General features: G+C 53.3%; 2 protein-coding genes and 1 long non-coding RNA gene across 4 annotated transcripts in view; 1 reads left to right on the forward strand and 2 right to left on the reverse strand.

The window, feature by feature from the left end:
• Nucleotides 1-345, reverse strand: part of MTFP1 (mitochondrial fission process 1) — a 2,766-nt gene extending 2,421 nt beyond the window's left edge. The window contains exon 1 of the mRNA XM_069497053.1: nt 180-345. Within this exon, the coding sequence (XP_069353154.1) occupies nt 180-246 (67 nt within the window). The 5' untranslated portion in view covers nt 247-345. The remainder of the gene's footprint in view (nt 1-179) is intronic.
• Nucleotides 346-1,977: 1,632 nt separating this feature from the next.
• On the forward strand, nt 1,978-8,592 carry LOC138401924 (uncharacterized). Its single transcript, XR_011236558.1, has 5 exons — nt 1,978-2,523; nt 4,107-4,236; nt 5,140-5,273; nt 6,447-6,583; nt 8,233-8,592. It is a non-coding gene; the product is annotated as an uncharacterized lncRNA (long non-coding RNA).
• LOC138401923 (SEC14-like protein 2) lies at nt 3,443-21,141 on the reverse strand. Of its 2 annotated transcripts, XM_069497600.1 has the most exons (12): nt 21,088-21,141; nt 18,873-18,948; nt 14,673-14,716; nt 14,218-14,277; nt 13,821-14,009; nt 12,699-12,794; nt 12,470-12,530; nt 12,006-12,089; nt 9,117-9,223; nt 8,896-9,035; nt 8,597-8,766; nt 3,443-3,629 (listed from the first exon to the last, which is right to left on the reverse strand). In XM_069497600.1, exons 1-12 carry the CDS (start codon nt 21,139-21,141, stop codon nt 3,499-3,501), a joined length of 1,212 nt encoding a protein of 403 aa, XP_069353701.1. In that variant the 3' UTR covers nt 3,443-3,498. The 2 variants fall into 2 exon arrangements, with proteins under 2 accessions (XP_069353701.1, XP_069353702.1); XM_069497601.1 differs by lacking the exons at nt 13,821-14,009; nt 14,218-14,277.
• Nucleotides 21,142-21,761: the final 620 nt, after the last annotated feature.

Below are 21,761 nucleotides of genomic sequence, written 5' to 3' on the forward strand. Positions count from 1 at the left end.
CCCACCGGTGTGGCGTGACCTTGGGCAAGCACCTAGCCCTCTCTGAGCCCAGTCTCCGGCCCAAGCAACATGAGAACTAAGATCCTCCCGCCTCCTCCAGACCCTGGGCCGGCGTCCGGCGACCCCTGCTTCCCAGCCTTGCGGGGGTGGGGTCGCCGCGCTGGACCCCCCGCGCTCACCCAGGTACCGCACCCACGTGTCCCGGTAGAGGTCGCGCTCGGCGCCCCTCAGCTGCGACTGAGACATGGCTCTCCCGCCGCGGCTCCGGCCACTGCAGCCGGCACTTTGTCCGCTGCCGCCTCCACCGCCAGGAGCACCTGGGTCCGCGGGGCCGGGACCTGCCGAAGGTCCGGGACTGAAGGGCAGGTCAGGCACTCTCCACCAGCAGGGAGCGTCTGCAAATTCCTCCGCGCACGGAAGCCCCTCTCCCAGGCTCGCGTTTTACAGATCGGTTTTCCTCATGTTAATCTCAGCCGTTGGCGCAAACCTCTCGCAGGACTGACTGCAGTTTTTGGAGCCAAGGAAGCCGGGTTCAAATCGAGGGATGCTACAATTCATAGCTGTGTGACCTCGGGCAAGAGTCTACTTCTCTGAGCCTCACCTGATTCGTTTGTAAAATGAGGGACACGATAATGTCCACTCCCTGGGATGGTAGCGAAGATTAATTATAATCATCATGTATTGAGTTTACCACCGGTCCGGACGTTGGCTAAGGACTCTGGATGGCTTAAACCCTCCCACCAGCCTGGGATCCCGGTTTACAGGTGAGGACATAGAGGCACAGAGAAGGTGGGTCATTTTCCCAGAACACACAGCTGCTAAGTGGTGAAGCCGGGCTTTGAATCCAGACAGTGTGGTTCCAAATCCCGTGCCTTTTCTGAAAGCTCAGTAAATGAAGCCGGGGGGAGTGAGTGGTGCCGGGACTCTGGAGTCCCCTCTCGGCAGGTGCCACTGGGCAGGTGCCACTGGGATCTAACGAGATCAGTATGCCCCGAGGGGCAGGATGTTGACTGAATCAATGAATTAACTGGGCAAGGGAGACAGAGTTGGGGTACAAGACTCCAGGGAAGTGAGAACAGAATGCAGGGTCTTGGGGTTAGTGATTACAACAGAAGGAAGCCTTTCCCCGGCTGGACCTCAGTTTACCCAGGTGAGTAATGAGTGCACTTCACTAAAACTCTGGGAATCCTTTGCGGGTATCTGCAAGGCAAAGGCGCGGCCCTTGGAGACCTGGGTTCAAATCCCAGTCGCGCCGCCCATTTAGCTGTTGGCCCCCCTGGGCCGCAGTTCCCACGTCTGCAAAAATGAGAGTAGCCAGTGTTTCCCGAGCGCTTACTGAACCTGGCCCTCCTCTAAGCGCTTTGCACTTAGTTCCTTTAATCTTTGTGACAACGCAAAGCGGTAAGCACGGGGTTTTCGCGTGGTACCCAGGAGGCCTCGTTAAGAATTAGCTCTTATCATCCAGTAAAGATGGGGAAAGTGAATACCATTGATTCCCTGTTGAGGTCCCCGTTTTCAGCCCTAGGTCCCCTATCACTGTAGGGTCGTGTCCTGCCAGCGGTTTTCTCACGGGGAGTCGGGCTCGTTGGCCGGATGGGATGGCGGAGCTGTCGCCAGCCCCTGAAACACCGGCAGTGCAGGCGCGGAATTAGGAGACGGTCCCTAAAACCACGTGATCACCGCTCCGCCACCTCCCTCCTGCCACTCTGGGCCCTCAGCTGGCTCAGCGGGCGTCCGCCGGGCTTTACACTAGGCGCTCACGAACCGCTGAGCACGCACTGAGCAGGCGGAGAGGGCGGGGCCTCTGCCCTCACTGTGAAGGCGGTCAGGTGCACCCGTAATGCCCTAAAAAAAGATGGCGGAAGATCACCCACGGGCTGGGCCAATCAGCAGCTGGCTGTTGGCTCCATGGGAAAACTCCCGCGAGAGGAGAGCAGCGGTGGGTTTCTGCGCGTGAATTTGGTCGCTTGCCGTGAGGCCGCTACTGGGCTCCTGAGGCTGCAGGAATTCGGGCTGCTGAGTGAGGAGCAGCGAAGAATCGAGCAGTGGGCATTGAATTCCACTCCCTGCGAACTGAACGTGGCTTTATTCATTGGTTAATTTTCCTAACAGCGTTGTAAACCAAGGCCGGGATGTCCTCTTGAGCACGGGCCTCGGCCCCTTCCTGTCCGCGCTGGCCCTGCCCCTGCCCCGAGCTCCCCCAGCTTCGCCAGAGGTGCTTCCCAGGCTGGGCCAGGGCCTGGGTTCTGAGGGAAGGGAGTTCTCGCGAGGTCTGGGGCTGCCTTCCAATGTGCTGTGCAGTCCAGGGTTCGTAGGCAGGGCGTGTGGGGTCGCACTACGTGTTCTGGTTTTTTCGGGGCTTGTCTGTGGCCGCCCCCAGTCCCTGGTTCTGCGAGATGCTGGCCCTGCCATTGGCCCCCTGCCTAGGCAGCCTCCCGACCTAGCTACACCGACAGGCACGAGGAGCCCACTGCATCCATTGTCTGCCTCCCACAGAGATGGGAATGCCAAGGCCTTGCTCAGGTCAGTCAGGAAGCGGGGTTGGCGGCACCGTGGGAGACTCAGACGGGGAGATACCCTCTCTGAGTAGTACTGTCTTGATCCCACTTGCCATTTTTGTCTGGAGTGCTCAAACGTAGGATTACTTGGTGAGAGGCAGGCAGCACTGAAAAGGGGACTGGAAGACCTCCGCCCTCTTTTAGGACTCACTGCCACCCCCAACCTCTGGCCCTTCCCAGAGCTTTGATCCCTGGAGGTAATTTCCCTTGTGCTTTGTTTGCATTGGAGAACAGTGGGTGGACAGCAAAAGTCCCAGGAAGATCTGAGTCACTGAAAATCATTAGTAATTAAAGAGGCAGGCTGTGGAACCCAGATTCGAATTGCTGTAGTTCTCAAGGTAAGGGAGAGGCCTGCCTGTCTACCCCTGAGTGGGAAGATCTTTGCTGACTCAAGGCCACCTCCTGAGACCTGGGAAAAGCCAAAAGGTACCCCAGCCTCAGTAATAAAAAGTTGGGAAGAGCCTCTGACCCCCACCATAACTAGCAACCAGCTACCTTGCTACTCCTTATTATGATCTAAACTTATGTGTTCATTTGGGAGCAAGTTCCTCCCCTGCAGCTGGCTTCCCTGAAGTGTTAGAATCTTAACACTTAATCTTTCACCCTTTTTCTAATTTCTTCCCTGCCGCCACCCCGTGGTACCCCCCTTCTTATCTTAGCTGTCACTGGACAGGTGAAGTTGGCACACTTTACAGGACAGATAGATCCTATCACAGTGGCCAGCCCCTGGGGACTCCTTAGTAATTTGAGAGGCAAGGAGACCCACTCCAGCCACTCCTCTTCTTCCTGATTCTGAAATGAAAGCTCCCCAGATCCAGCCTGAGGTCTTTCCTCCAGCCCAATGTCTTTGGGCTGCAGGGTTGTGGGAAAATGACTGCTACAAGGGGTCGAAATTGACAGGGAGACACTGAGGGGGCCAGGCCTGCTGTAGGAGAAGGCGTTATTTTGGGGTGCCTGCCCCCAGCTGTTGCATCTTCTCTTCTGAGGCTTTGTCTGGAAGCAGGACCTCCACAGTGAAACTGACCTTCTTGGCATGAATGAAGCTGTAGGTGTTGTCAAACCGCAGGACATCTGAGGGGAGGCAGAAACCAGACATTCAGGCAGTTCTGACAAAGGGCTTGGGGACAGCGATTTTTGTTGATTTTTATTGACTGAGCAAGGCAGTGTGGTAGGTAATGGGGATGAAGGTAGCATAAGCAATGGCCCTTGACCTTCTGAAACTTAAGCTAGCTGGATTGACAGGACATTCATGGAGAGAAAAAAATATGAGGCAGAACCTGCCAAGCCCCAGATGAGTAGAGAGACTATCATGTCTGTAACGGCTTGGAAGCAGAGGGCCCGGTAGCCCAAAATCATGTGAAAGACTTTTTAGAGGAGTTCAGGTTTGAACTGGGCTTTGAAAGTAGAATTGTTAGTAGCAGTAGTAATTGTAACAGTAATAGTAATAATGACTGTTCATGTGTTGTAGCACTAGGTGAGTAATCTATATGTTATCTTGCCCGTCCTCATGACTCTTACAAATTCAGCATTGATCCTGTTTTATATCAGATAAAAAGGCTCTTGTGTCACACCGTGAGGAAATGACGGAGCTAGAATTTCCCTGTGATCCACATTGCTGCCTTCGTCCTGCCAGACTTGGGCCCTGAAAGGCCTGGCCCTGTTCAGTTCCTAACAAAAGGTAAAATGTGCCAACTTTTTGAACCAGAAAGCTTTTCGACAAGGATGCTCATTGCATTCCTGTTTTTAATACTAAAACTGAGAAAACTGGAAAGTGCATCAAAAGAGAATTGTTTAAACAATTTATATTGTGGTCCCTATGATGGAATACTATTCTGATATAAAAAGAAAGAGGTTAGCTCCATAGAAGTGACTGGGGAATCTGTCCACGATATATCCTGAGGCCAAAAAAGTTGCAGAACAGCTTGTAAATAGTTTGTAACATTTTTGATAATATATATGTTAAAAAATCTTTTTTGGCTTTGCTACTTGGTCTACCCACACTCTCAGGTGATAATGCCACTCAGGTGCTTGTCCTAAAGGGAAAGTTTTCTCAAATCCATCCTGTGATGAGTTTTACAGTTTCAAAATTCCTTTGAACATACTCTCAGTGACTGACTTAATTCTTGTGAATGTAAACATGTGTCTATATACTCTTGTTTATTATGTGATGCTTCTAGAGGATTGGAAAATATTTGGTAGGATAATAGATAAGACGTGTTAGCAGTGGTTTCCTCTAGAAAGAGAAAATAGGCATGCACTTGGCAGAGAAAGCTCCCAAGCCTTGGCAAAGGAACAGACTGCTTTTACCCCAACCCTGTTTCTTTGAGAAGTTGTTCCATTTTGGCCAAACACCCCTTCAAGAGAACTGAGTGTGAAAACAAAAACACTAGCTCTGCCTCTTCCCTATCCTGGTCTTTTCTCACTTTTCCCAGCAAGAAACAAACTGGATTTAATCCTAAGACTTAACCTTCTCCTGACCCTGGATAAAATGCATCATATAGACCAAGGCTAGACATACCACCAACTCTTCCTCCATGGTGCGAAGTGAGTATCAGTCATCTATGTTTTCTCTGTACCACAGGTCTTTTAGGACCAACAGTCCCCCTGGAAAGAGTGAAGCTTCCTCTCTGCCCTGGATGATAGAGCCTTAGCAACCAGTTATCCATGATGGAAGAGAGGTCCTTTGAGTTCCTTGGATCAAGTACCAGGATTGAGGTGGCTTTGCCTGGCAAGATATTTGGCCTTAGAAACAAGGGAGGGGTTGATCGGATGCACAGGCCCAAGGGGGATGGAATCACTGCAACTCCAGAGTCTGCACGGTTCATTTTGACACTGATCATGCACTCATAGACTCACAGAGCCCCCAGAGATCCGCCAGGCTAAGGCTCCTTAGCTTTTGTTGGCTAACTGACCCCTTTGAGAATCTGATAAAAACACGCAATTTCAGATTCCCTGGAGTCTAACATAGACCATCTGGGGCACTGGTTCCCAATGGGAAAGGTACTATTTTGAAGAGGAGGGTGTGAGGGGGTAGGTATAATCTTGCAGTCTCATTTATGTATTGAAAAAAATATATATATAAGCTTTTATTTCTCTTTATTACAGATAGGAGATTATATTGACTTTTAAATTGTGTGGGTAGGTGGATTATATTATCTAGGAGTTTCATTTCAGAATAGTAAAGGGGACACTAGGCACTATGTGTTACAAAAGGGGAGTGTTTGGGCTTTAGGATTCAGAACCACTGCTCCAGGGGACCCTAGATGAATATCTCCTGCTCTTGTCCACTCATTGCATTTTAAGGAGAAGGAAAGCCAAATCTATTTATTTAGAGACACTTGCTCAGAACACGGGGAGATGCTCTGTAGTGGGTCTTTTAAAAAAAAACTGGGAGAGCTGGTGACAAAGCTGGACTTAGAAACCAGGCGTCACCACTGGTGCCCAGTTGGGGGTCTGTTCCCTGCGGCATGGCGTGGCAGTGCTGTTTAACCTCCCACAGCGTTTCCGGTCTTCTAGACCACATCATGCACTCTTGGTAGACAAAGACCAGGTCTTTTTCCTGAATCTTTTCATTCCTAGTCGAATATTCTATACCATTATTATAATAAATAGGCCCTCAGTAAAAATCAGGTAAAAGAACAAAGGTTAAATCAATTCAAACTTTGGTCCTCTTCCTCAGTGGTTTAGTAGACGTGGACAAGGACCGGAGGGGCCGGGGGGGGGGGGGGGGGGCGGTGGTTAATGTACACTTGCCGTTGAGGCTGGCACAGATTTTAATTCCTCCACTGGGTGATTATGTTCCACTTTCCAGGGGACACCTGTTCTCCCAGGGCATTGCCCTCCTGCAGGTGAGTGTGTAACCTAACACTGGGCTCTCTCTGGGCTCAGGTCTAACCCCAGCCGTGGCCCCAGATGACAGCAGGTCCACCTCATCGTCATTACACCTGGGAAGGAGGATGGACACTGGCCTGACCCTGCTCCTCCTGGGAATGGGCAACTAGCAGATCCCAGTCAAGGCCCTGCAGGTGGGTAAAGGTTCTATAAGGAACGTATCCAAGAGGAGCTAAAATAAATCTGGGATTTGCATACCTAAGCCTGATTGTGTTAAAAGGTTGGCAGTTTCTTCTCAGGCTATTCCTTTAGATACTAAAGAGAAGATAGAAGGGTAATGCATTGTGGCTCGCCTGTTGGCTCCGTGACCTTGGGTCAATCGCGTCCCTGGTCTGGGACTGCACTCTGGTCTCTGTCACCTCAAGGACAGCCTGTGGCCAAGAGGTCTCGGACTGGGTGGGACTCTAGGATTATCCGGTGTCTTCTATCTTTTGGTGTCTACACGAGCTACTCTGTGGGAGAGAGAACATTCCTTTTCTATACCTCAGCTTCCCCATCCATTAAAAAAAAGAAATTCAGGTTTGTATGTCTGAAGTGCTTTATCCTCTGTGGGTGACATTTTCTGGGTGGGTGTTAAGTCTTGTTGCTGAAGCACACAGTATACGCCTCCCCCCGCCAACCCTGCTGCTCACTAACAAGAATACTCCCCCCTGCCCGGGGAGCTAAGAGCATCTGTGAGGAGGGGGTGGCGGAGGCTGAAGTTGTCTGGGATGAGGGAGGAGGCAGAGTCTCAGGTTAGGTGGTGGCGTGGACAGTCACAGAGGCTGGGGCGAGACGTCTGTGGGGCTAGTTCAGACCTCCTGGCCGGACTGCTGTAGACTTGGGGCACAGGGCTTCTCCCCAGTCCTTGCCATAACAACGGTGACTGCAGTGTGTTGAATGTCTGCTTATGCCAGGCATTATGCTAAATGCCTCAAAGACCTTATCACATTAAATTATTGGGTGTCCCTCTGAGATTTTGCCATTGCGGCAATCAGGAAGCAAGTTTGGGGAGGATATGTCACTTGCCTCAGGCCATGCAGCTAGTCAATAGTCAAGCCCAGCTCAGGTCTGATGATAAAGCCCTTGTGCTCATTGATTTTCCATTGGCTCTAACAGAAAGGAAACTGGAGATTTGAGAGTGTGTGTGTGTGTGTGTGTGTGTGTGTGTGTGGTTTTTCTACTTGTAGTGCATAGTCATTATAAAATACATTTGTAGGAACGGTATAAAAATGAAAGCCAGCCATAAGCATGCTACTACCCCAGAGATAACCATTCTGAGTTAGCAGAGATTCCCCAGAATTCTTTTACTGGGCACATACTTTTTTTTTTTTTAACCAAAGTTGAGTGTATACCACACGTGCTGTGTTTCCTGTTTGTTTGTTTAACATATATCTAAATGTATCAGACATCTTATGTGTCAGTTTCTCCTCTTTAACAGGTATGTGATATTCCATTGTCTGGATGGACTATAAATTATTTAATAAGACCTTATGGCCACGTGGTTTAACTGCCCGTTTTCCAGGCTGCTGGGAACATCTTTCTTCCAGTATCTGTGTGTATTTGTGTAAATATTTCTGTGTAAATTTTCCAGAAGTAGAATTGCTGAGTCAAAGGGAATTTTAATCGATATTGCAAAGTCGAGCAAGGTGAAACACCTTCTTAAATGTCTATTTGCCATTTTTGTGGAAACTGCCTGTTCCCTGTGTCCATTCTTTGGTCAACCAGAGATGAGGGAGGCTCAGAGGGGACAAGGCGGGACATCGCAGCACTCTGCTCACCCTGAGATCCTGTGCCCACCCAGGCAGTCCTGCCGCTCTGACCTTTGGGAAGGAGCATCCCCAAGAAATGTCTGGCCAGTCACAGACCCAGTTAGACCTGGACCGGATGATTGAAGCCCCATGATCACCTAGGACTGTGACTCACCTGGACCTGGGAGTATCAGGTCAGAGTCCCACCCTGCTGCTAACCAGCTGGGTCACCTTGAGCAAGTCATATCACCTCTCCAAGCCTAGTTTTCTTCATCTCTACAAGGAGAGACGTGAACTGATGGAGTCGCATTTCTGGTTCTAACGCTCTGAGAGCCCAAAATCCACGGAGGAAGAGGAGACTCACAGGCAGAAAGCTGGACAGGGGCTTCAGGACATTGCCAAGACAGAGCTACTTACAGATGCCAGGATCACTGCAGGTGAGGGTCCCATCTTCAGGGACCAGGTGGGAGTTGTACCTCTGGCTGGGCAGCACCTCTGTCATCTCCCCTGCCCGCTGCCTCTCTCCCATCTTGGTCTTCAGGAAAATCCCAAAACCGACATCTGCCCCATCCGACATAAACTGCCACCTGCAGGGGACATCACCCATTTAGACATAATTCTGTCTGTGTGTGTCCTCTCTGGGGCCTTGGCACCAGGGCTTCTCCCAGCCCAGCCACCTACAGATGAAAGGCTCAGGTTTCCCAGAAGGGCCCTACCTGAGGACACAGCCAGGGAAGAGGATCTCGTACTCCACTTGGTGGGAGGAGCCACGGGAAATCTGCACGCTGTGTTCATACTGCTGTTTGACCTGGTCTCGCACGTAATACTTCTTGGGGATGTCGCCCCCATAGTTGATCTAGAAGCAGAGCACGGAGTGAGCTAGAATGTGCATTTGAGCCAGGCTTCCCTGTTCACCGCCAGCCCTGGCAGCCCATACCTTGGATATGCACTTGGGGTTTCCATCAGGGTCAGTCATGGTGCCCCCATACTCCACAGGCACCTGGTCAGGGCTGATGTGTTTCAGTAAAACCTCCTTCCAGTTCGCTGACAGGAGAGGCAAGGAAGGAGAAAGATGTGTCTCGCCACTAGGCACGATTTCACCACACATACCCCTAGTGGTCTACACTAAACAGGCAGAAGAAACCCACCCACCACCCCCTCCGCCCCAAATACCGGCAGCAGATTTCCCCCACTTTCCCCTACACCTAATCGTGACTTCCTGAATAAATGCATCACTGTAGAGTGACCCCTTAAAAACGGGTTCCCTTGGCTTTTCCTCAGCCACAGTTTCACTAATACTTCTGTTGTTTTCAGCTATTTAGCTGCCAGTGATTTGGCCCTTTTGTGTTTGTTTTTAATAACCAAGCCCTTTCCTGACTAGGAGAGTTTGACTCTGGTACAGCCAATGCCGAGAACCACTTCTCCACCAATCCAAATTTGTAAACAAATACCAGCCAAGCACAGTATTTTGATACTGGAAACCTTTCCATGCCTATATAGGCGGCAGCTCCAAGCCATGGGGTATAACCCAGTGTCCTCTGTGCTATGCTGGCTGGAAACCCACAGAGACTGTCCAGGGCCTGCCAGCCCTCGGATTTTTAGGGACCAGAGACCATGCAACTGCTGGGAACCCAGTGTCTGTGGTCTCGGGATGTTTTAATCTGCACTGCTAAGCTCCAATGACCAGCCTAGATTGAATTTTCTCCCCTCCTCTGTTGAAGATCCTGTACCTTCCCAGCCCAAGGCAGGTTTGGTTGAAAGAGTTTTAGGTGTGGGTGGAAGAACAGACTGAACCTCCTACACAGCTCTGCTGCCAGGAAACCAAACCGCCTCGTGCACATGGTGGGTGGTAGCAGCAGAAAAACCAAAAATCGTAAAAGCCTTTTGTGCAGATTTTATATTTCTTCCCCCATTTCAGCTGGAGAATTGGGATGAGGCCAAGAGGATTCTTCCCATTTTACAGAGAGAGTAACTGAGGCAACAAGCAGCAGCACTTTTTGCTGCCTGAACTAGGACTAGAACCCAGAAGTCCTACACTCTCCTCACGAATCCACTCCACCGCCCAGTCTCATTGGCACACATTTGGAAAATCTCCATTTTTAACATGTCACCCAAAGGTGAACATTCAGAAACCTTCAGAATCCCTATTACCTATCCCCAAGTTCAACTCCACAGGTGATATCAAGCCTTCCATGAGGCTGTCCCAATCCACACTTCTAGTCCTTTCTCCCACCGCTCCACTTCCTGCACCTGCAAAACTGAACTGCCTGTCCCTGGCTGGCTGGATTCCTGCGTGTCCTCCTTGCTGGGTTTTGGGTCACACTTTCCCTTGTGCCCTGATGTTCTCCCTCACTTCCCTGCATATCCACTCCCTGCTGACCTGCTTCTCTGCCAACCTCATTAATCACTTCTTCCTAGTCTCCCTTGTGGGCTCTTCCTTCTCTGCCTGCCCTTGAGCTTGGATATTCCCCAGGGCTCAGCCTCTGTTCTTCCGTGGGCCGTCTCAGCCACTGTCAAGGTTTCGGCCGCTACCTTTATCTGATGCCTCTCAAATCTCCAGACTGGAGTTCTCGCCTAAGCTTCAGACTCAAGTAATCCCAACATCTGTATATCTCACACCATCCTCAAACTCAGCTTCAAGCTTGTTCAAGCCTATTCTTCCAGTGTTTCCCCTAGTTGAACTAATGCATCACCATCTACTCAGTCACGCAGACATCAGGCGATCATTCTAGATTTCTCTTTCTCCCTTACTTCCTACATCCAGTCAATTGAGTTCTACGGTTTTGCTTTCTAAATAAGTCTTAAATCCATCCTCTCCTCTCTATCCCTATCGCTACTGCTCGCAACCGCTCTTGCACAGACCATGGCACCAGTGTGCAAACTGGTCTCTGTCCTTCGCAATCTTGCTGGTATAATGTCTCAGTTTAAATTCCGATTGTGGTGCTCGCCTGCCAAAAACTCTTCTCTGGTTCCCAGTGGCCTGTAGAGTCATGTCCCAGCTTCTCAACATGGTGCCCTGGATTCTCTGTGCCCCGGCTCCTGGTTCCCTCTCCAGCCTCATCTCTTGCCGCGCCCTGCCTGGCATTCCATGACAGCTGCCTGTGCCATGCTGTGTCACGTCTGTTCAGTGCTGCTGTTTCTGCCAAGCAGCTTCCTGCCTTGCTCTGTCTGACTCTTACCCATTTGCAGCACGCAGCTTAGGTAGGTGTCACCTCCTGCTGAGCTCAGATGGGGTGACCGCCCCTTGCCCAATGCTCCCGTGCACGGTGTGGCTTCTCCTTCCTCACATTTACCGTGTCATGCTGATGACTCGTCTGTTGGAAGAGGCCACCAGATCTCCAGTGGACTCTATCTTACCTTTGTAGCCTTGGTGCCTCATCCACAGCCTGGCACGTACTAGGTGCTCATCAAATGAAGCCACTCCTATTTGGCCCCAACTGAAAGCAACCTTGCTCCTGTGACCTCCATGGCACCTTAGTGCCTTTTCTAGTGTTTTTTTCTGGTTTGTGCCAGAGCTTTCTCTCTCTAGGTCTTCCCTCTCCTGTTACACTGTAAGCTCCTTCAGGGCAAGGGCTGGAGTTTCAGTTCATCTTCGAACCTACACTGATGAGCCCAGTGCTTGCTTTGGGAGTGTCCGAGAGAAAGAGTTCTTAAGAAAACAGACAGGACCACCCTGGCTGTGCCCCAGCCTGCTCCTGGGTCCCACTGCTGCCAAACCCGTAGAGGGGGAGCCTTCGCCCTGGTGGCTATGGCGGCACCTCTGAAGCCAGATCCAGTTTGGGCCACAGACCATCCTGTGCCATAGAGAAGAGTCTGGAACACTCACCTCCCAGGACCATGATCTTCTTACGAGTGTCCTCGCTCAGGAAGGGTTTGATGAGGTTGTAGGCCACGGGAAACAGCTTGGGCGCTGGAACAAAGCCCGGGTGATGTGAGGCCGGAAGCAGTGCCCGGTCTGTCCCTAGCAGTATCCTCTGCCGCCCTCCGACCCCATGTCGGGACACAGGTTCCCTAGTGCTGTGGAGCCCAGGATGTGAGGCTTAGCGTGGGCACCTTTTTCGAGGTACAGTGGGTGCAGCCCAAGGGTCTCTTCTCTGTCACCAGGCTGGAGGGCTCCGAGGAGGTATTAATAATAAACACCGGAAGCTCTGCAAATTGCAAAGTGGTCTGCGCATGGCAAGGGTCAGTCTTCTGACACCCCCCTCTACCTTGGCTCACTCGGTTTCACTCTCCTTAATCTGCCCCAGGAATATTCCCATTCGGCTCCATCACAGGAAATGCCCAACTTACCTTTAACAACAAAAAGACGTTTCAGTGTTTCGGGATAGTTTTCCTCAAACATGCAGAGAAACTGTGGAAACGAAAATCACTCTGATTCCAGGTCTGGGCCCAGACCTCTGTGCCAGGGAGAGAGGCCTTGCTTCCTCCAGGCGAGAGCTGTCCCCATCGCCGCCCCCAACCCCCAGGGCGGCCTAGCAGAGGCCCAGTCCTCCTTCCTTCGCCCTGCCCCGCCCCTCACCTCTCCGTAGGCTTCCACAGCAGGCTTCCAGAGGTGCTTAAGGCCAAGCCCCTCGCAGTCGTAAATCATGGTGATGGTCTCTATCTTCTTCCCCAACTGCAGGGAACAGAGCAGGAAGTCACGGCAGGCTGCAGAAGCCCACCCCCATTCAGGGCAAATGCCGACTCCACCACGCACCATAGAGCAAACCAGAGCTGGGCAGGGCTAGAGCTAAGGGTTTCCAAATCAAGATGATCACCCCAGGCCGGAATTGTGACCTAGGCAAGTCACTCTTCTCGCCTAGCACTCAGTGTTCTCATTTAGTAAATGACTGGGTAGATCTAGATCACATCGGAGGTCCCTTCCGTGCTGCAGTTTGGCCTGGCGGCCTCCCTCTTCCTCTTGACTCACTGTGCGCTGTGTGTGGCACCCGTGCCGCCACTTCCTCCTCAGGCCTTCACCGCAGCCTCAAAATCCCGGGCTCAGGCAGTCCTGCCTCAGCCTCCTGAGTAGCTGGGACTACAGGGGTGCCACCTCGCCCAGCTAATTTTTTCTATTTTTAGTAGAGATGGAGTCTTGCTCTTGCTCAGGCTGGTCTTGAACTTCTGGCCTCAAGTGATCCTCCTGCCTCGGCCTCCCAGAGTGCTAGGATTACAGGTGTGAGCCACCACGCCCAGCCTTTCCTTATCTTTTGTGAATACTGAGTTAGAGAAGCACAGAATCTGAGATCATCTATGCCAGTGGTACCCAAATACTTGCCCAAGGATGGGTTGGTCCATGACAAAGATTTCACTGGTCCCAAAGTAAATGAGAAAAATAACAACAATGTAGTGATTTTTTTATGAAGCTAAATTCATTCAATGTAAAGGGCTGCCTTTTGTTCTGAGATCATGCCACTCCTATAGTTTTTGGTGTTAATTATGGCAATAATAGACGGTAATTTTTTTAAGTCCGCATTTGGCAAAATAAAAATGTGGCCATATTATGTCAGTCTCTAAAACTTGGAAATTTCACTGGGCTATGAAAGCCAAAAGCCTGGGCCTCAGCCCTGAAGCTGTGCTTCAGTCCCTGCACGACATCCCTGCTTCCGCTTGAATGCCTCCGCCACGGCCAACTCATTGTCAGCTGTGGTAGGCCACTCACCTTTGTGGTCTGGCGGGCACATTCCTGCAGAAGCAGCTCACAGTCCCGCATCTTGGTCCTGAGCAGGTCCTGTTTGGTGGCTGAGAACAGCAGACCCTTGGCATCGAGAGGTCCAATGATATCGTACCAGACCGGGCAGCCATCCAGGTCGTAGCCACACATGCCCCCTGACAGATACTGTTGGATCACCTGGGCAGAGAGGAGTCACCCGGTCAGGAAGCAGCCGTACACATCCCTCCCCTGCATGCCAGTGGATACCCATTCTGGAAACCATCATGGCGCACTTGGCATTCTCAGACCTCTCCTCTGAGGATTCCAGCACTCCAACAGGCCCGGGACACAGGTCGTGGGTCTAATAGGCATAGCACAGGGATGTGGCAGGGTAATTTGTCCTCACCTCTGGAGGCTGCCAGCTAATGATGTTGTCAAGGTCCTTTTGCTTCCGAAACTCCACATGCTGCAAATACACAATCAGGCATTTTAAGAAGTGGGGGCGGAGGAGGTTAATGGCCTCTAACAATAAGTGACAGCATGGCCAGACCACCAGACCACGGGCGCTCCCTAGGAGGCAGTAGGCGGGAATGGAAAAGAAGGCTCTGCCTGTTTCAGAGGCCTCAGCAGAACACATTAGCGTTCTTGGCTGGCCCGGAACTGCGGAATTCTGCCTTTGCAGGGAAGGGAATGCACTTTGTCCCAGAGGGCTAAGACACAGGGGCTGGCTAATAATCAGATATGTCGCACAAGCCAAAGGCTGCGATCAGAGTTGGGAGTGGGCAAAAGAAGTACAAACAAGGCGTGATTCTGATGGGGAGAAACAGGCAATGGCGGGATTTGGAGCCAAATGGATCTCACCTTCCGGAGCATGGCCTCTGATTTGTGCAAGTCGAAGCTTCTTGCTGTAACAGGGAAATGTGGTCAGGGTTACACCAGCAGATGGGGCATTCAAGGGTAGAGGAGTCCCCTATTCCCATGATGGGGCCAGTTCCTCCCAGTCATGTCCCCAGCTGACTCTCAGATCATCCCACCTGCAGACGCTAATAGGGGACTTTCATGGAGGCTTCTGGAGCACGGCGGGCCCTGGGTTGGTGGGGAGAGCAATTCAAGGTTCAAGGCACTTGGAGGCAGCATATGGCAACTTCCGGGCCAGGAGTCTGACTCCAGGGGATGCAATCAGGTGAAAGGTCTTATCTCCCCTCAGCAAAAGTGAACCCTGGACCCCGTTATCGTTTGGCCTTCCCTCCTTGCACAAAGTTTATCTTCTCCACAGTCTAATGTCCACCTGAGAACTTGACCCACTGTGCAAAGATGAACATGGCTGTCCCTGTCATCTGGGGCGGAGCTGGTGGAACATCCCAGTGGGATTTGATGAGCCTCCAGCCAACCTTGTCATGGCCTCAAAGGACCCACACATGCCCTAAAGGGACACAAAGAGCCCTCCTCCCAGTGCTCCTGGAAAGTTCCAGAACTAAAGTCCACCTGGGCCAACACTATCTTATGCATGAACCCCAAGAAGTTGTCCTGCTCAAGCTTGAACACAAAGACCTCACTGTCCCCTGAGGCCACCTGCTCCCAGGTAATCACAGCTTACCTAGCTGCCATTTGCACTTAGTTCCCATTGTCACACTGAACTGAGATCCGCTCCAGAGATAGACAGCAGGGTTCTTTCTCAGCCGCACGATAGCCCGATAGCCTGTCCAAGACTGGCAAATTCTGTGCTGTCCCCTGGTCCCCTCTACTGTCAGTCTGCCCATCCTTGGAGCCTTTTCCAAGCCTCACAGCTTGGTTTCAAGTCCATCCAAATACCCCCTTGGAATGTTTGCCAGTTTGCAGTGTCCCTCTAGAGTGTGCTTAGACAGCACCAGGTGTTCTCTTAAAAACTTTCTTGGCAACAGTCACATCCTTAACTCAGGTGGGGCATATAGTCAACTGCAACCCCCAGATCCTTTTGTCCTGTGCACTGCTAAGCCCCCGTTCCGTAAGTGCAGAGGTGGGACCTTGAATCTTCCCTATCAAATTTCATCTGGTTACAGTCAGCTTCGTGCCGTCCCTAAAGAGTTTTTGAGATGGTCCAGATTTGGACCAATTTTGCCATCTGACCCATGAACCATCCCTCCCAGCCGTATGTCCTCTGTGGATTTGGTTGGCATCTAGATCTGCTGACAGCCCTGGAACCTGGGCCAGACAGGCTGCCCTCTGGACTGTCACCGGTCCCTTAATCATCGCTCTCCGTGAGTGCCCAGCACATTCTCTGACTCTGCTGTCGTGAAATCTAGTCCTCTCTCCTGGGCCCAGAGAGTGCAGCAAGAGATTTCCCCAATGCCACGCCCACCACTGGTGCTGGACCCAGACTGGCAGAGCTGACGACTGCCCTCCGTGTGCCACTGCAGTGGCTTAGGGCAGCTTCTAGAATTATCATCTGGGTTTGCATCCCGGCTCTTCCACTCCTCTGTTTGACCTTGGACGAGACACTGCACATCTCTGGTGGAATCATCTCATAAGCTAGAAACACTTGGAAGATACAAAGCAATGTCCTCTCATGATGGGGGAGGTGGACCTTGAAAATGAGAAACTTCCATAGGAAGGACACCCCTGCTGTGAGAAGATCCCTTATCTTTCTAGGGGACAGGAGTGGTGGCAAACTGTGAGCCCGTGTATCTCATCTCAGGGGAGGCTCTCCAGTTAACTCTATCTGTAGGGCCCAATATCTAGTATCTTCTACGAGAGCTCTCCCCGAGTTGCCACTTGCTCCCAGAAGTACCCCACCTGGTGCCTCCCCATGCCTGCTCCATCGGCCTCCCCAGGGCTCCTGCTGCTCTGGTCAGGGGCAGCCCAAAGCATCGCTTGGGCACTGCAAGAGGAAGCGGCCCAGGAGCAGCTGTCCTGGGTTCCGTAGTCCTGTGCAACACAGGGACTCAGACCTGCTCTGCCTCCCTGCAGGGTTCCCACCACCGCCTTGTTCTGTCTCGCTTTTCCTGCCTGCTGGGGTGCCCAGAGCGCAGCCCCAGTCGGGAGGAGGCAGGGAGACTCGTGCACCTGTTTGCAATGCCTGGGGGCCAGCAGAACACTGAACCCCACACGGGGCAGAGAAGAAGGAGGGGAACCTGCTGGTGTGTGGCTTGCAGATGTCTCCTTTAGAATCAAAGGGAGAAAGAGAAAAGGGGTTTTTTGTTGTTGTTTTTTTAAAGGCAACAAAAACCCTCATTGAAATTCACAATAGGTTCTGACCAGGCCTGAGCTCCTGCCCAGGAAAGAGGAAGCGCAAATGAAACGCAGAGGGGACGCTGCCTCTGTTTTAAGAGGCTGAACTTGGCTTCAAGGGGCAGCGGTGGCTTCCTGGACAGGATGCTGGCCTTGGGTCTGGGGCTTCACATTAACTGTGGGACTTCAGGTAAGTCCCCTCCCCTCTCTGAGCCTGTTTTCTCACCTGGCAAATGAGGTTGACAACACTCTCTGATATTCCTTGAGGGGGTAGGTTGTGCTTGATAGCTAAGTGTAGCTGGTGAACTATCCGCCGCATGCAAAGAGAGGGTTACCCCAGGACTCGAGAGTGGGGGTGTCTGGGAGACCAGCTGCCAGGACCCCAGGCCGGCCCTTTTCCAGATAAAAGAGAGCTTCGTTGCTATTCAACAGTTCCCTGAAACCGCCTAACAGCAGCTCCTAGATTGTTGGATCATCTTGCAACTGGCCCTTTAAGGAGGCCGCAGTCTTCCCACTCTCTCCACCCACCTGCTTCTAGCTCCAGCCCTTGAGCAAATGCTAGGCCAAAATTTCCTCCAGCCTGGACTGGCTCCACAGCCGCCCCCACTCTCCCTCTCCACCCTCCCTGGGTGGTGGGCTAGGGGGTGGGATCAAAGCTTATTTTAGGAAAGGGGCAAGTGATACTTCCAGAGGCACAGGAGGCCCCACATGGCTCTCCCAGATGCATCTGCCCTCAGGTGTTTGCCAGCAGTCCCTCAAGAGCATGCCAGCGCTATCGAATTTCTGGAAAGAGAAGGAAAATACATTTCTTCACCTGTCCGGAGACTCCTGGGGCGTGCGTGTGTGTGTGTTTGTGCCCATAGAGAAATAACAGGGCATGATTTGTACTTTGATATTTGGAGCTATGATTTTACAGCACTGCTTAAGCTCTGCTTATCTAACACAATGGAGTTTTATTATTTCTATGTCTGTTAACAAAGTTTCTATACAGGCCAAAAAAAGTGTGTCAGAAGAACCAGGGAGGGTGGCACATGACCTGCGATCACAGGAGAGGAGGGAGAAGAAGGCAAGGATCTCAGGAGCTGGGGGACAGGGCTGAGTTTGACCCTGATGCTAGTGGAAATGTGTACATTTCAGTGCCACATGCAGAGCTCTGTCTTGTCATGTCTTGCAACAGGCAGGGCACCCTGTCACAGCCTGCTCTCCCGGAGGAGGAGCGTAGGGAAGCTGTTCGCCCTGGCCCAGGTGCCACAGCCAGGCCAGGGCAGAGCTGGAACTAGAAATCGGGCTCCGGGGCCTGGCAGTGGTTTGAGGAGGCTCTTGTCACCCCAGGTCAGGGTGGGCCTCTCAGATTCCCCATACCCACTGCCCCTCCTTCAAGCTGCCTAAACTGCTGTCAGCAGGGGACCTGCCATCCCAGCAGGGCACAGCAGGGCCAGCCTCTCCCACGGGGCAGGACTCTGGTTCTAAACTCGGCCTCCCACTTCCCACATGGCCGGGGACTTTCTAGGCTTTTCCTCAGCTCATTTCCGCAGGAGCATCAGTAGATCGGATTTTTTGAGTGGATGGAAATGGCTTTGAGCTGAGAGGCAGAAGACCTGGACTTTCGTCCTCCCTCTGCTTGCAGCTCGCTCACAGTGTGACTTGGAGCAAGTTACTTCACCTCTCTGACCCTCAGTGTCTTTATCTATCCACTGGGAAGGTTGAGGTTATGTAACTGCCAAGGGCCCTTTTGGCTCTAAAGGTTGAACACTCCAGATTCTCAGATTGCCAGGGGCAGGGTTTTCAGAGGGTGCCATTGTGTCACCCAGAACAAGCCCCTGCCCCAGCCTCCCACAGCCCCTCTTCCCTCACCTCGGAGCCAGCGCAGGAGAAAATAGTCATCCGGATTCGGCAGAGTGGGCAGCACATCCTGGACATTCTCCCGAAACTGTGGGGAGAGGCAGCTGGGTGAGTGGTAGGGTCCTCCCTGGCCACCCTCTGTCTGGGACTCTCCAGAGGGGCCTTCGCTGGCCCCCCCCCCCGCCACTCGGTTCAACTCTGCAGACACTGGCTGGGCACCTATGCTGCATGGCGCTCTCTGTCTTGCCAGGGGGTGCTGGGGAGCAGGGGAGGGGGTGGGAAGGGAGGAAGACACTGTCCCTGCCCTGCCACAAGTGCTGCTACACGCCAGCCTGGGGGGCAGGCAGATGTGTTCCCAGCTAACTGTGATGGCAGGTGCTCTGGTATGGGCCACAGCAAAAGCCAGTTCCCCAGGCATTCCCTGAGAGCCCAGCACTGATCCTGACACTGCATCTTACTCCTCATTCAGAGCTCCTACAGGTAGCCTTGTCCCCATTTTCCAGAAGAAGGAATTAAAGCTCAGAGAGGTGAAGTACATGTTCATGTCCAAGGTCAAACAGCTGGTAATGAGCAGAGCTGGGATGTAAACCCAGGTCTGGCTGAGTCCAGAGCACAGGCTCTTTCCACCATGCTCTTGGTCCCCTCCGTGAGCGAACGATGAGCAGTGTGCTGGGGAGCAGAGGGAAGGAAGAGAGTGGGCTCCTGTGGTTTCACATAAAAAATGGCATTTGAGCTGGGCTTGAAGGACTTCAAAGGCAGCAGGGGGAGGGATGGGAGCAAGCCAGGTGGAGGGAACAGTTCCAGCAGGAAGCCATTAAGGGGAGGGTGCAGGTAGTGCCAAATGAAGGAGGTGGACAGTGACCCCAAGGGACAGCCACACCCATCCCCACCCTCTCACTACGCTGTAGGTGACCAGGCCCCCATGTGCCCTCCCCAAGCCTGCTGCTCCAGCCACTCACCTTTCCCTGGCCACTAACCTACAGGACAGCCCCAGAGGGGACCAATGAGGACTGGCCTCCTCTGCCCCTTGCCTAGGTCAGCCAAGGACTCAGACCATCCTGCTCCCAAAGCAGCTCCCAGTGCTCCGGGAACTGCTCATCCGAACTGCGGGCAGGAAGCCACCCCTCACCAAGGGCCTTACGCAGCCCCGGGTCTCCAGTTTAATCACCATCTAATCCCTTCTCTGCCTGACTTCCCCTGCAGGTCAGCAGTAAAATCTGAAACCTCCCTGTCCAGCGTTCCTGGCATGGGGGAGGCCCGGCCTGGGACAAAACCTTCATGAGGCTGGTGCCTTCCCAATGCTGCCATGGCAGGAGACATCTGCCCCCACCCCCTTGCCCAGCAATGGAAAACCGCCCAGCTGTGGGGCCTCCAAACCTCAGGGCTGCACCCAATCGGCTCTGCCTGGGAGAACAGGTGACCTCCCCTCTCCCCATGGGTGACAGAGAAGAGGACATTCAATTGGTGGAGAGGACAGTCCAGCCCTCAAACTCTTGCCCCTCTCCTCTTCCCAGGTGGCAAGGCAAAGCCAGGCTCACCGCCTTGCCTTCGGAGGAGCATCAGCCTAAGTCCCGGGCCAGGCACAGGCCTGGGTTGCAAAATAGGGGAGGGCTGGTTGTTCTCAGCTCAAACTCATCCCAGCCCAGTGAGTCACCGGGGAACCCAGAATTCACACACGGTCCCTTCAACATCACCTGGTCCAACCTCCTCATTTCATTTCATCGAGGAGCAAAAAGAGGACAGGGTTTTGCCCAAGGTCGCACAGCGGCTTGGAGCCGGAGCCGGGACTGCCTACGTCCCCTAAGGAGCGGTCCAGGGCCCTTTCTCTGTGCCACTGCCCCTGCAAGAGCAAAACCTCCCGGAAAGGGAGGAAACTTGGAGCCCTGACTCTGCCCCGGGCCTGGCTGCCAGTCCTGAGGATAATGTTGCCTTTGTGCCCTCAGTGGCCTCCGAGGGCTTCCAAGCAACACTTCTTCCCAGGTGGCACCGCCACGGCTGCTCGGGGCTGGGCGGGGATGGCCAGATTTCCCGGGGCCCCTAGGCGGGAGAGGGAGGGAGGGACGGGCTGTCCGCCGGGCGCGGGCCCACTCGGGGCGGGCTGGGGCTGCTTCCCCTGCTGCCCGACCGCCGGGGACCCTCGGTCCCTCCGTCGCCCCCTACCCAGCCCCTCCCGGTCTCGCTGCCGCGGGCGCGCGGGGACCGCAGCCCGGCCGGGACGAGGGCTCACCTTGGCCAGTGCCTCCTTCTGTTTGGGGCTCAGGTCGCCGACTCTGCCGCTCATCGTGGCTCAGTCCCGGCGCCGGCGGTTGCGGCAGCTGATGGAGCAGAGACTGGTTCCAGCCGCCGCCGGAGTAAAGTCCCAGCCCGAGCCCGGGCGGCGCGGCCGGCGGCCAAGCCCCGCCTCTTAAAGGATCCCGAGGGGCGGGGCGGGAGCGACGCGGGGCGGGCGCTGGCGACGCGTGGCCCTCTTCCAGTCGGAGGACCGCGGCCGGTGGGCGTCAGGAGCGCAGCAGTCTGCGTTTGAGTCCTAATTGACCCTTAGCTCACAGTGTGACCTTGGGAGAGACACCTGAGCTCTCTGGGCCTCTGAACCAGAGGGATTGGAAGGTGCTATCTAATGAGCTCCCCTAGGATCAGGCTCCCCCCAAGACCTTAGAGAGTTGGCCTGGCTCGCTGTGAGGGGCATGTCCCCTAAGCCTAGCCGGACGCTGCTTCCGGGAGGCGTGGTACTGACCGATCTTCTCCGAGGCCCTTGCCCTCCACCTGTCCTGCCATCGGTTTACGACCACGCAGCCAGGCCCCGCTTGGGCCTTTCTGCTGACAGCCGTCCCCTCCACCTGTGGGAGCTGACTTCAAGTCGGCAGGAGGCTAAAGCGAGCTAATGTCCCTAATTCACTTAGT

Source organism: Eulemur rufifrons, chromosome 21 (assembly GCF_041146395.1).
Source record: "Eulemur rufifrons isolate Redbay chromosome 21, OSU_ERuf_1, whole genome shotgun sequence".
Taxonomy (NCBI): domain Eukaryota; kingdom Metazoa; phylum Chordata; class Mammalia; order Primates; family Lemuridae; genus Eulemur; species Eulemur rufifrons.